A 13,612-nucleotide genomic window follows, 5' to 3' on the forward strand; every position below is an offset into this window, starting at 1 on the left:
TCCACCCCAGGCCGACGTGCTCTTGCTGGCCAGCACGGAGCCCAGCAGCCTGTGCTATGTGGAGACGGTGGACATTGATGGGTGAGGAGCTGTGGCATCGCTGGGGACCCTGGGGGGTGGGGCGCATGGCCCGGAGAAGCCCCCTTCCCCGGTCACCAAGGAGGCGGCCAGCCAAGGTCGCTCAGAGACTTTGGTCACTCACCCCAAGAGTGTCTGGGGGGTGGATGCTGCCAGGCACTGAGGGGAGGAAGATGCCCACCGTCCGCATTGTTTCCATTGGGTGCATACGAGCAGGAGGCCCTAGGCCCTGGCCTCAGCACTTTGGCAAACATGCTGTGTGGCCTTGGGCAAGGCTTTCTCCCTCTCTGGGACTCAGCCATCCGACTGGCAGCTGGCGAACTAGTAGGTGCTCAGTGAAAATGTTTGAGTGACTCCAGAAGGGGTCTGGGGGCTCCTCGAAGCATCCGTCCCCTCCATTTTCACCTCTTTTCACCTCCCTCCTCTCCTCGTCACCAGGGAGACCAACTTGAAGTTCAGACAGGCCCTGATGGTCACCCACAAAGAACTGACCACTACAAAGAAGATGGCGTCCTTTCAAGGTGAGAGGCATTGAGCAGGGAGTCACGTCCCCCGAATCTGTAAAAGTTAAATGTTAGGGTATTTTGTTGTTGTTATTTCTGTTTTTTTTTTAAAAAAATGTGCTGGCCAGGCCCAGTGGCTCATGCCTGGAATCTCAGCACTTTGGGAGGCTGAGGCAGGAGAGTCACTTGAGCCCAGGAATTCAAGACCAGCCTGGGCAACACAGCGAGATCCCATCTCTGCAAAAAATAAAACAAGTAGCTGGGCGTGGTGGCACGTGCCGGTGGTCCCAGCTACTTGGGAGGCTGAGGTGGGAGGCTCGCTTGAGCTCAGGGAGGCTGAGGCTGCAGTGAGCTGTGATCACATCACTGCGCTCAGCCTGGGCAGCAGACTGAGACCCCTGTGTCAAAACCAAAAATAAAGTGCTACATTCTATTAAGTGTAAAATTTAACCATAACACAGTCACATTTGGTTGTTTAATTGAAAAGGCACCTGTGTGCGTGGGCTGGCAATTCCTGTGGCAGGAAGGCCTCTAAGAACAGAATGCTGACCCCCTCTACTGCTTGGCTGTTTCTTTTTCTTTTCTTTTCTTTTTTTTTTTTTTTTGAGACGGCGTTTCGCTTTTGTCTCCCAGGCTGGAGTGCAGTGGTGCGATCTTGGTTCACTGCAACCTCCACCTCCCAGGTTCAAGCGATTCTCCTGCCTCAGCCTCCCGAGTAGCTGGGATTACAGGTGCACACCACCACGCCCAGCTAATTTTTGTATTTTTAGTAGAGATGGGGTTTCATCATATTGGTCAGGCTGGTCTCGAACTCCTCACCTCAGGTGATCCACCCACCTCGGCCTCCCAAAGTTCTAGGATGACAGGTATGAGCCACTGCGCCCGGCCTGCGTGACTGTTTCTTATTTTCCACCTGGAGATGTTTCACAGGTGATGTGGGAACAGTTACTCTTTGCTGCAGCCCAGCCCGGGGGTACAGTTTTGTTTGGTTTTCTTGTCTTATTGCGAAGGAGAGTCACTCTAATTGGTTTGAGGACAGAATCTTTTCCTTGCTCCTCACACCCAAACAGTTTTTCCCCATCTGTCTGTGATATCTGGGGAAAGGCTTAGCCCTGGTGGAGGGGGCCACACCCATCCTCTCTAACTTCCGTGACAGTCCCAGAACTCGGCTAAAGTTTCCCTCTTTTTTGAGACAGAGTCTTGCTCTTGTCGCCCAGGCTGGAGTGCAGTGGCACAGTCTTGGTTCACTGCAACCTCCGCCTCCCGGGTTCAAGCGATTCTCCTGCCCTAGCCTCCGAAGCAGCTGGGATCCCAGGCGCCCACCACCACGCCCAGCTAATTTTTTTGTATTTTTAGTAGAGACAGGGTTTCACCATGTTGGTGAGGCTGGTCTCGAACTCCTGACCTCAGGTGATCCACCCGCCTCAGCCTCTGAAATTGCTGGGATGACAGGCGTAGCCACCGCGCCCGGCTGGCTCTCTTATTTAACACCATCGGGACACAGAATCAGACAGGCAGTGACTCTTCCTCTAGCCTTTCCTCCCGGGCTGAGCAAGGAGGCTTTTGTGGGCCCTGGCCTTGTCCATCTGCCCCAGCATTCTCACTGGGCATGGACCCATTTTTCAGAGGAAGAGACTGAGGTTCACAGAGGTGGCCTGAGGTGTGGGCTTGCCCTATGGTTCTCTGCCCTCTGGCCATCCCGCCATGGGTGTCTCCAATTCCTACATCCAGGATGGAGTCAGGCTCCCCATCCCTAAGACGTGATGGGGAGGCAGGTGAGGACCCTTCAGGAACCCTGTGGCCCCTCTCCCTTCTGGGGTCCCAACCCATGCCCCATGGTCATTTTAACCCTCACTGAATGCTGCCCCGGGCCAGTCTGTGTAGTCTGAACCTGTTTTCTCCAACGGAAGTGAGGCCATTGCAGGGTGTTGGTGAATGGGGGGGGGTGGTGGTGGTGGACAGGCTCTGGCACCCAAAAGGAGGCTCATCGATCAGGTGTCCCTTCTCCTCTTCCCCCTTGACACATTTACTGAGCACCTACCATGTGCAGGTGCTGGGCCGTGCCCTGGGGTCAGAGTGTAGCTTGAGAGGAGGCTGGCACCAGTTCTCATGGAGCTCACAGACACTAACAATAGCTTTGCACCAATAAACATCTTATCACATGCTGGGATCAGAACCACGAGGGAGGGAGCTAGGAGCTAGGAGGGGCTGATCTGGCTGGAGGATCAGGGAAGTGTGAGTCTCCATGGAAGGAACAGCCTGCCCAAAGTCCCTGAGGCCAGGCAGGGACAGGAAGACTTTGGAGCCTTCCTGAGGCAGCCCTGTGCTGGGGTCCTATAGGGCAAGTTTGGGGCCCTGGGGCTCATGAGGGTGGCCGGAATGTTCTCACCTGCACCCGGCGCAGGGAACCTGGGGAAGAGGGCCTGAGCCCACTGACCCACTGACCACCTGGCCGCCCACAGGCACAGTGGTGTGTGAGGCGCCCAACAGCCGGATGCACCACTTTGTGGGGTGCCTGGAATGGAATGACAAGAAATACTCCCTGGACATTGGCAACCTCCTCCTGCGAGGCTGCAGGATTCGTAACACAGACACCTGCTATGGACTGGTCATTTATGCTGGTATGGCCGCTCCAGGGTCCTGGAGTGGGAGCTGTACCGATGGGGGCATGGTGGATGGATGTGGGGATGGGTGGGTGGGTGGGTGGATGGATATGTGGGGATGAGTGATGGATGGATGATGATGGGTGGTGGGTGGTGGGTGGATGGATGTGGGGATGGGTGGGTGGGTGGGTGGATGGATGTGTGAAAGGATGAGTGCATGGATGGATAGACAAATAGATGGGTAGATGGGTAGGGGGATGGATCTATGGGTGCTTGGATGGGTGAGTGAATGGATGGATGAATGGATGAATGGTAGGTGGGTGGTGGGTGTATGAATGAATGGGTAGATGAGTGGGTGATGGGTGGGTGGGTGAGTGGGTGGATGAGTGGGTGGGTGGGTGGATGGGTGAGTGGTGGGTGGGTGCATGAGTGGATGGGTGGGTGGGTGGGTGGGTGGATGAGTGATGGGTGGGTGGGTGGATGGGTGGGTGGGTGGGTGGATGGGTGGGTGGGTGGATGAGTGGGTGGGTGGGTGATGGTTGGGTGGGTGGGTGGATAGGTGGATAGATGGATACATGTTGCAAACCCTGCAGGTTTTGACACAAAAATTATGAAGAACTGTGGCAAGATCCATTTGAAGAGAACCAAGCTGGACCTCCTGATGAACAAGCTGGTGGTTGTGGTGAGCTGCCAACAAGTACCCCTGCCCCAGGAACACAGAGGAGGGCAGGGTCAGGGATGTCATCTTCCAGGCCTCAGTTTCCTTCTTCTGCAAAATGTGCAGCCTGATCTTGTGGGCAGGTCTTTGGGCCAGAAAAATCTTTCATTAAAGTAATTTTTAAAAATAGTTTTATAAAATAATAATAATGATTTATTTATTTATTTTTTAGATACGGAGTCTCGCCCTGTCACCCAGGTCGGAGTGCAGTGGCACGATCTTGGTTCACTGCAACCTCTGCCTCCTGGGTTCAAGCAATTCTCCTGCCTCAGCCTCTCGAGTAGCTGGGACTATAGGTGCACGCCGCCACGCCTGTCTAATTTTTTTGTATTTTAGTAGAGACGGGGTTTCACCATGTTGCCCAGGCTGGTCTCCAACTCCTGAGCTCAAGCAATTCGCCCTCCTCAGCCTCCCAAAGTGCTAGGATTACAGGCATGAGCCACCATGCCCGGCCAAAATAAATATTTTTTTAGGCTGGGTGAGATGGCTCATGCCTGTAATCCCAGCACGTTCTGGGGCCGAGGTGGGTGGATCACCTGAGGTTGGGAGTTCGAGACCAGCTGAACAACATGGTGAAACCCCGTCTCTACAGAAAATCGAAAATTAGCTGGGCATGGTGGCTCATGCCTGTAATCCCAGCTACTTGGGAGGCTGAGGCAGGAGAATCACTTGAACCCCGGAGGTGGAGGTTACACTGAGCTGAGATTGCACTATTGCACTCCAGCCTGGGCAACAGAGCAAGACTCTGTCTCAAATAAATAAATAAATAAAAATAAAAATAAATAAATGTCTTTCGGCCGGGTGCAGTGGCTCACACCTGTAATCCTGGCACTTTGGGAGGCTGAGGGGGGCGGATCACGAGGTCAGGAGATCGAGACCATCCTGGGCAACATGGTGAAACCCCCTCTCTACTAAAAATACAAAAAATTAGCCGGGCATGGTGGGGGGCGCCTGTAGTCCCAGGTACTCGGGAGGCTGAGGCAGGAGAATGGCGTGAACCCAGGAGGCAGAGCTTGCAGTGAGCCAAGATCGCGCCACTGCACTCCAGACTGGGAGAGAGAGTGAGACTCTGTCTCAAAAAAAAAAAAATTAAAAAATATAAATAAATGTTTTTCTATCTCACTCTATTGCCCAGGATGGAGTGCAGTGGCGCCATGATAGCTCACTGCAGCCTCCTAGGCTCAAGCGATCCTCTGGCCTCAGCGTCCTGAGCAGCTGAGACTACAGGTGTGCGCCACCATGCCTGACTAATTTATTTTTTAAGTTTTTCATCGAGATGAGGTCTCACTTTGTTGCCCAGGCTGGTCTTGAACTCCTGACCTCAAGCCATCCGCCTGCCTTAGCTTCCCGAAGTGCTGAGATTACAGGCGTGAGCCATGGTGCCCAGCCCCAGCCTTATCTTTGTGTTCACCCCATCCTGATGGCAGAGTGGGGGACCCCCACCCCCTCACCCACCCTGTCGCGTCCGCCTTCCAGATCTTCATCTCCGTGGTGTTTGTCTGCCTGGTGTTGGCCTTCAGCTTCGGTTTCTCGGTCAAAGAATTCAAAGACCACCACTACTACCTCTCGGGGCTGCACGGGAGCAGCGTGGCCGCAGAGTCCTTCTTCATCTTCTGGGGCTTCCTCATCCTGCTCAGCGTCACCGTCCCGATGTCCATGTTCATCCTGTGAGTCCCTGCTGGCCGCGCCCCCGGTGCAAACGCGGAACGGGGAGGCATGGGGGATGGCACACAGCAGGCGGGGCTGACTGTGACGCCGAGTGCCTCTGCAGGTCCGAGTTCATCTACCTGGGGAACAGCATCTTCATCGACTGGGACGTGCAGATGTACTACAAGCCGCAGGACGTGCCCGCCAAGGCCCGCAGCACCAGCCTGAATGACCACCTGGGCCAGGTGGAATACATCTTCTCGGACAAGACGGGCACACTCACGCAGAACATCTTGACCTTCAACAAGTGCTGCATCAACGGCCGCGTCTACGGTGCGGCCCCAACACCTGAGCTCCCGGCTGGGTCCTCCATCTTCAAGGGGCTCAGGGTGCCCGAGGACCAGAGCCATGTCTGGCCCGATGCCCGGCACCCCCGCCCGAACCCGAACCAGGGAACCGTAGCCAGATGGCGTGGTTTCCTTTGGAGGGGGCCAGCAAATTTTTTTTTTTTTTTTTTCTCTTTGAGATGGAGTTTTGCTCTCGTTGCCCAGGCTGGAGTGCAATGGCGCGATCTTGGCTCACTGAAACCTCCGCCTCCCGGGTTGATTCTCCTGCCTCAGCCTCCCAAGTAGCTGGGATTACAGTTGCGTGCCACCCCGCCTGGCTAATTTTTGTATTTTTTTTCAGTAGAGACAGGGTTTCACCATGTTGCCCAGGCTGGTCTCGAACTCCTGACCTCAGGTGATCCGCCTGCCTCAGCCTCCAAAATATTGGCATTGCAGGCATGAGCCACCACACCTAGCCAAACTTTTAAACAGTACTTTTTTTTTTTTGAGATGGGGTCTTGCTCTGTCGCCCAGGCTGGAGTGCAGTGGTGCAATCATAGCTTATTGCAGCCTCGAATTCCTGGGCTCAAGCCATCCTCCCACTTCAGCTTCCCAAGTAGCCAGGACTACAGGAGCGTGCCACCATACCCAGCTTATTTTTGTATTTTTTGTCAAGAGAGGGTATCCCTACGTTGCCCAGGCTGGTCTTGAACTCCTGGGCTTAAGCGATCCGCCTGCCTCCGCTTCCCAAAGCACTGGAATTACAGATGAGAGGCACCACACCCAGCCACTACTCTTCTTTTGACTTTCACAAGCCTTTATTTGTGGATGCTGAAATTCGAATTTCTGAGTATTTCCCAGATCACAAAATAGTTTTTTTTTTTTTTTTTTTTTTTTTGAGACAGTCTCGCTCTGTCGCTCAGGCTGGAGTGCAGTGGCGCGATCTCGGCTCGGCTTAGTGCAAGCTCCGCCTCCTGGGTTCACGCCATTCTCCTGCCTCTAGCCTCCCGAGTAGCTGGGACTACAGGCGCCCGCCACCATGCCTGGCTAATTTTTTTGTATTTTTAGTAGAGACGGGGTTTCACTGTGTTAGCCAAGATGGTTTTGAGTTCCCGACCTCGTGATCCGCCCGTCTCGGCCCCCCAAAGTGCTGGGATTGCAGGCGTGAGCCACCGCGCCTGGCCACAAAATAGTATTATTCTAGTCATTTTTTTTCCTGACCATTAAAAATCCAAAAACAATTCTTAGCTCACAGGCCGTACAAAAATTGATGATGTGGTGGGGTGTAGTTTGACAGCCCCGGGTCTAATTTATAACCAGGGCACGTGGTTTGGACTGGGTCATAATTTAGTGTAGTTAGAAGTCCCCAAGAAATGGTACAAGTTTAGCTATAGAAAAATGGGCCCGAGGTTGAGGCAGGTGGATCACCTGAAGTCAGGAGTTCGAGAGCAGCCTGGCCAACGTGGCAAAACCCCGTCTCTACTAAAAATAACAAGAATTAGCCGGGCATGGTGGTGCACACCTGTGATCCCAGCTACTTAGGACGCTGAGGCAGGAGAACTGCTTGAACCCAGAGGTGGAGGTTGCAGTGAGCCAAGGTCATGCCACTGCACTCCAGCAGCCTGGGTGATAGAGACTCCATCTCAAAAAAAAAAACCACAAAGGGCTGGCATGCACCTGTTGCCGCAGCAACTTGGAAGGCTGAAGAGGGAAGATGCCTTGAGCCTGGGAGGTTGAGGCTGCAGTGAGCTGTGATCGCACCACTGCACTCCAGCCTGGGCCACAGAGTAGGACCCCATCTGTAAGAACAATAAAGAATAAAACGTGGCCAGGTGCGGTGGCTACACCTGTAATCCCAGCACTTTGGGAGGCCGAGGTGGGCGGATCACCTGAGGTCAGGAGTTTGAGACCAGCCTGGCCAACATGGTGAAATGCCATCTCTACTAAAAAATACAAAAATGAGCCGGGTGTGGTGACATGAGCCTGTAATCCCAGCTACTCAGGAGGCTGAGACAGGAGAATCGCTTGAACCCAGGAGGCTGAGGTTGCAGTGAGCTGAGCTTATGCCACTGCACTCCAGCCTGGGCGACAGAGCAGGACTCTGTCTTAAAAATAAACAAATAAATAAAAACAAAAACTCACCCCAGGAGGAGGAAACGAAATGTGTCCCACGGACGGGGCCGCATCCCGCTCCAGGCTGTCCTTTTGGGGTCCCTGGGAGACAGGACGGGGATGCTCCCCTCTTCCCTGCTTTCTGCAGATGGTGGAAACTGGGGTCAGCTTTCGCCCCAAGATTGCTCAGGGTGTCAGTTCCAGGGCCGCAGGCCTGGCTTGTGTGGCTGCATTCGGTGGCCCCCGGAAGCCTGAGACTAGGGGTCAGGGGCTGTGGGATCCCGAATGGGAGGCCTCTGGGAGCTGAAGCATGAGGCTGTGTCTTTCCCCAGGGCCGGATTCAGAGGCCACGACCGGACCTAAGGTGAGCCTGCCTGCCCTGCAGCGTGGGACGGTGAGGGGGATGGGGCACAGGGAGTGGCCTGCCCACAGCCGGCCCGTGCCCCCGCCACCCCCAGGAGAACCCCTACCTCTGGAACAAGTTCGCCGACGGGAAGCTGCTCTTCCACAACGGGGCCCTGCTGCACCTCGTGCGAAGCAACAGGGACGAGGCTGTGCGGGAGTTCTGGCGCCTGCTGGCCATCTGCCACACGGTGATGGTGCGGGAGAGCCACCGTGAGTGCCCAGGCGCGCCCACCCCCCTCCCCATCTCTGAGGCCGCTCAGCCCCCGGGGCATGGCAGCGTCCCCAGCCCCACAGCTCACCCAGCCCACCTTCCAGGGCTCCTTTCACCTGGCTTAGGGGGCGCTGAGGCCGGTGACCCCAGCCACACCTCGAGGGCGTCCGGGCCTGGAGCCCAGACAGTGTTGCCCAGTATCGTGATGGGAGGGCGGGCGTGTCATCATCAGGGCTAAAGGATGTCCAGGCCTGCGGCTGCAGCCCGAGGATCTGTTGTTGATCGGGAAGCTCGTCTAGTCTCAAGTGCTCACCTCCATGCATTGGGCTGAGAGGTTGTACAGGCGGGGTTCCCCGGCCACCATCAATAAAGGTGTAGCCCTGGCGATACCCATCTCCTCCCTGCACTGTAGAGATGGAGATGGGCTCCACCATGTGACCCCAAAACGGCCCCCCTCCCCACCAGACCAGCTGTTGTACCAGGCGGCCTCCCCCGACGAGGAGGCGCTGGTCACCGCGGCCCGGAACTTCGGCTACGTGTTCCTGTCCCGCACCCAGGACACCATCACGATCGTGGAGCTGGGGGAGGAGCGGGTCTACCAGGTCCTGGCCATAATGGACTTCAACAGCATGCGCAAACGGATGTCGGTGCTGGGTGAGCCCCGCTGCCCAAGCCCTGGGCCCCCCGAGGCGGGGCGGGCAGACGGGGAGCCTCTATGGGCAGCAGCAGGGCCTGTTTCCCCACAGTCCGAAAGCCAGAGGGCACCATCTGCCTGTACACCAAGGGCGCCGACACGGTCATCTTTGAACGCTTGCACAGGAGAGGGGCAATGGAATTTGCCACAGAGGAGGCCTTGGCTGTGAGTCCCTGCAGGGAGGAGGGCTGGCTTGTGTGTGTGTGTGTGTGTGTGTGTGTGTGTGTGTGTGTGTGTGTGTAGGGACAGGAGGAGGAGGAGGCAGGGGAGGAGACTGTACAGAGAAATGGATGGCTGCAGGTACCTGGGATGGCCATGTACAGTTAGGTATGTTGTGCACTGTACAAAACACACTCCCCCGGCAACACACAACACGCACACAGTCTGGGAGGCAGCTGAACTCCAAAGTGTAGCCCCCCGGAGAGAGAGCATCTTTTTCTTTGTCTTCTCTTGTCTTGTCTTTCTTTTCTTTTCTTTGAGACAGAGTCTTGCTCTATCGCCCAGGCTGGAGTGCAGTGGCACGGTCTTGGCTCACTGCAACCTCCGCCTCCCGGGTTCAGGTGATTCTCCTGCCTCAGTCTCCCAAGGAGCTGGAATTACAGGCACACGCCAGTGCACTCAGCTAATTTTAATATTTTTAGTAGAGATGGGTTTTCGCCATGTGGGCCAGGCTGGTCTTGAACTCCTGACCTCAGGGGATCTGCCCCTCTTGGCCTCCCAAAGTGCTGGGATTACAGGCATGAGCCATCGCGCCCAGCCTTCCTTTTCTTTTTTGAGAGGGAGTCTTGCGCTGTTGCCCAGGCTGGAGTGCAATGGCGCAATCTTGGCTCACTGCAACCTCTGCCTCCCAGGCTCAAGCTATCCTTCTGCCTCAGCCTCTCAAGTAGCTGAGACTACCGGCGCCCACCACCACGCCCGGCCAATTTTGTATTTTTAGTAGAGATGGGGTTTCACCATGTTGCCAGGCTGGTCTCCAACTCCTGACCTCAGGTGATCCACCCGCCTCGGCCTCTCAAAGTGTTGGGATGACAGGTGTGAGCCACCGTGCCCGGCTGAGGGTGTATTTTTCCATTTGCACAAGACCACCACGTGGTTGAGCTGGTCCAGCTGCCAGGACACACTCAGCTCTGTCTACTCCAAAGCTTTCCACTCTGGGTGAAGCCCGAACTCCTCGGCCCAGGATTTGAGGCTTTTTCTGTCCCCTGCTGACCTCTCCAGCTTGGTCTCTCTTTGGCCTCACCAACGGACTCCCCAGGACCCCAGTTTGTGGCTTGTGACTTCCCCATGCTCAGGTGATGCCTTGGAACCTTTGCACATGCTGTTCCCTCTGCTCGGAGGGTCTTCCCTGCACCTTTGTCATTCAGAAGCTTTTGATGTCCTCATGACTCAGCCACAATCTCCCCACACAGGGGGCCTTTCCTGCCCCACCCCCTGCCAACATGGGGCTGTCATCACCCCAGGCTGCCTCCCCCGGTCCAGCCCTGATCCTACAGGGCCAGAGGATTCTGTGCCCAGCCCGGGGGCTCCTCACAGGTTCTGCTGGGGCCCCAGCAGCATGGAGCACAGGGCAGCAGGGTGCGTGTGGGAAGATGTCCTGTGTCCCCTACTCTGCCAGGATGTGGGGGAACTCTGAACTGGAAGTGCAGTCACAATAATGACCTAGAGCCCAGGAGCTCAGCAGGTCGGCTTAGCTCAGCCACCCCAGGGAATGGATGGGTAAATTGAGGCCCAAAGAAGTGTCAAGGCCTGTGGGAGGCTGCCGATGTCTGTGAAGCTCCTCTGCTGTGTCAAGCCCAAACTCTTGGACCCATGCCCAATCAACAATAAAAGTGAAATTAGACATGGTGGCGCGCGCCCGTGGTCCCAGCACTTTGGGAGCCTGAGGCAGGAGGATCGCTTGAGCCCAGGAGGTGGAGGCTACAGCAAGCTGTGATCGCACCACTGCACTCCAGCCTGGGCGACAGGGCGAGACCCGTCTCTACAGGCCGGCGCGATGGCTCATGCCTGTAATCCCAGTGCTTTGGGAGGCGGGCAGATCATTTGAGGTCAGGAGTTCGAGGCCAGCCTGAACAACCTGGTGAAACCCCGTCTCTACCAAAAATACAAAAAAATTAGCCAGGTGTGGTGGTGCAGGCCTGTAGTCCCAGCCACTCAGGAGGCTGAGGCAGGAGAATCGCTTGAACCTGGGAGGCAGAGGTTGCAGTGAGCCGAAAGCACGCTACTGCACTCCAGCCTGTGCAACAGAGTGACACTCCATCTCAAAAAATAAATAAATAAATAAATAAAAATAAGTAAATAAATTTGAGACCTAAGGCCACCCCTTGGAGCAGAAAGCTGAGGGCAGGGTCGGGGGGTAAGAAGCCGTAAGGGCACCTTCCTTGGGGACCCCCTTGACCCTCAGGCCACCCTTGGGGTGCCTGCTCTCTGGGCCTGCCCAGTTTCCTCCCAGCCCCTAGAGGCCCCAACCCTGGGTCCGGCCCTTGAGAAGTGAGGGGCCCAAGGAAGGGGCTCAGAGATCCCAAAGTTGAGGGGTCAGAGGGAGGGGCCTGGGACTGGGGGAGCCTCGGCTGGGGAAGGTTCCGGGTGGGTGGACTGCATAGAAGGTCTTGAGCGATAGTCAGAATTCACCATCTAGGCCAGGTGTGGTGGCTTCTGCCTGTAATCTCAGCGTTTTGAGGCTCAGGTGTGCAGCTTGCTTGTGCTCTGGAGTTCGAGACCAGCCCAGGCAACATGGTGAGACCACCTGTATTTAAAATATATATATATATACAAAGAAATTAGCCGGGTGTGATGCCATGCACCTATGATCCCAGCTATTTGGAAGGTAGAGACAGGAGAATTGCTTGAGCCCAGGAGTTCGAGGCTGCAGTGAGCTATGATCGAGCCACTGCACTCCAGCCTGGGTGACAAAGTGAGACCCTATCCCCCGCTCCCGAAAAAAAAAGAATTGGCTGTGCAAAGCATAGGGAAGGTGTTCCTGGCAGGGAAACAGTCCTCCGAGAAGGTCTGGAGGCAAAAGAGAGCTGAGAGTCTGGGGGTGGGAGCGGGTGTCTGAGGCAGAGCAGGTGGGGAGCAGGGGCGGCTCAGTTTTCTTTTTTTTTTTTTGAAACGGAATCTTGCTCTGATACTCAGGCTGGAGTGCAAGGGGGTGATCTCAGCTCACTGCAACATCGGCCTCCCAGGTTCAAGGGATCCTCCCACCTCAGCCTCCTGAGTAGCTGGGATTCCAGGCGTGTGCCACCACACCTGGCTAATTTTTTATGTGTTTTGAGTGGAGACGCGGTTTCACCATGTTGGTCAAGCTGGTCTCAAACTCCTGGCCTCAAGTGATCCGCCTGCCTCGGCCTCCGAAAGTGTTGGGATTACAGGCATGAGCCACCGCACCCAGCCCTCTTCCCCATTTTCTTTCTGTTGTTTTTTCTTTCTTTCTTTCTTTCTTTTTTTGAGATGGAGTCTCACTTTATCGCCCAGGCTGGTGTGCAGTGGTATGATCTCGGCTCACTGCAACGTCCGCCTCCTGGGTTCAATCAATTCTCTTGCCTCAGCCTCTCAAGTAGCTGGGACTACAGGCGCCCACCACCAAGCCTGGCTAATCTTTGTGTTTTTAGTAGAGACAGGGTTTCACCATGTTGGCCAACCTGGTCTCGAACTCCTGGCCTCAAATGATCCACCTGCCTCAGCTTCCCAACGTGCTGGGATCACAGGCATGAGCCACTGCACCCAGCCGCAGACCAGTTTTCTGAACCCCTTCTGGCTGCTGTTGGAAGGGGAGGCAACAGGCTTTTGGTTGGGGGGGCCAGGCTCCAGAGCCCGGCAGGGATGTCGGCTTCAGGATGGTGACAGCTTCCATCTGCCCGGCCCCCAGGCCTTTGCCCAGGAGACCCTGCGGACACTGTGCCTGGCCTACAGGGAGGTGGCTGAGGACATTTACGAGGACTGGCAGCAGCGCCACCAGGAGGCCAGCCTCCTGCTGCAGAACCGGGCGCAGGCCCTGCAACAGGTGTACAACGAGATGGAGCAGAACCTCAAGGTGGGTGGGCAGCGGGGGCACCCAAGGGGGCCCTGGGACTCTCCTGCCCCTGCCAGGGAGCTGGGCGGCTGCTCAGCATCTTCCCCGCCCTGCCCCGCTCCCCCACCAGCTGCTGGGAGCCACAGCCATTGAGGACAGACTCCAGGACGGCGTCCCTGAAACCATCAAATGTCTCAAGAAGAGCAACATCAAAATATGGGTGCTCACCGGGGACAAGCAGGGTGAGTCCCGGGCGGCTCTGGGTGGCTGAGCCGCTGCAGCATGGGGAAGTTTGAAGTTTGAAGA

The 13,612-nt window shown here is 55.9% G+C and overlaps 1 protein-coding gene across 11 annotated transcripts in view; it reads left to right on the forward strand.

Moving 5' to 3' along the window:
* Positions 1-13,612, forward strand: part of ATP8B3 (ATPase phospholipid transporting 8B3) — a 32,616-nt gene that overhangs the window by 9,636 nt on the left and 9,368 nt on the right. For 9 of the 11 annotated variants that reach the window (XM_030795882.1, XM_030795879.1, XM_030795878.1 and 6 more), the window contains 12 exons: positions 11-81; positions 517-599; positions 3,044-3,202; positions 3,778-3,866; positions 5,379-5,569; positions 5,674-5,882; positions 8,320-8,351; positions 8,446-8,602; positions 9,069-9,257; positions 9,350-9,462; positions 13,163-13,327; positions 13,404-13,548. In XM_030795882.1, the coding sequence (XP_030651742.1) occupies positions 11-81; positions 517-599; positions 3,044-3,202; positions 3,778-3,866; positions 5,379-5,569; positions 5,674-5,882; positions 8,320-8,351; positions 8,446-8,602; positions 9,069-9,257; positions 9,350-9,462; positions 13,163-13,327; positions 13,404-13,548 (1,603 nt within the window). The remainder of the gene's footprint in view (positions 1-10; positions 82-516; positions 600-3,043; positions 3,203-3,777; positions 3,867-5,378; positions 5,570-5,673; positions 5,883-8,319; positions 8,352-8,445; positions 8,603-9,068; positions 9,258-9,349; positions 9,463-13,162; positions 13,328-13,403; positions 13,549-13,612) is intronic. The other 2 variants (XM_030795887.1, XM_030795881.1) reach the window with 1 other exon arrangement.

Source organism: Nomascus leucogenys, chromosome 17, assembly GCF_006542625.1.
Source record: "Nomascus leucogenys isolate Asia chromosome 17, Asia_NLE_v1, whole genome shotgun sequence".
Classification (NCBI taxonomy): Eukaryota; Metazoa; Chordata; class Mammalia; order Primates; family Hylobatidae; genus Nomascus; species Nomascus leucogenys.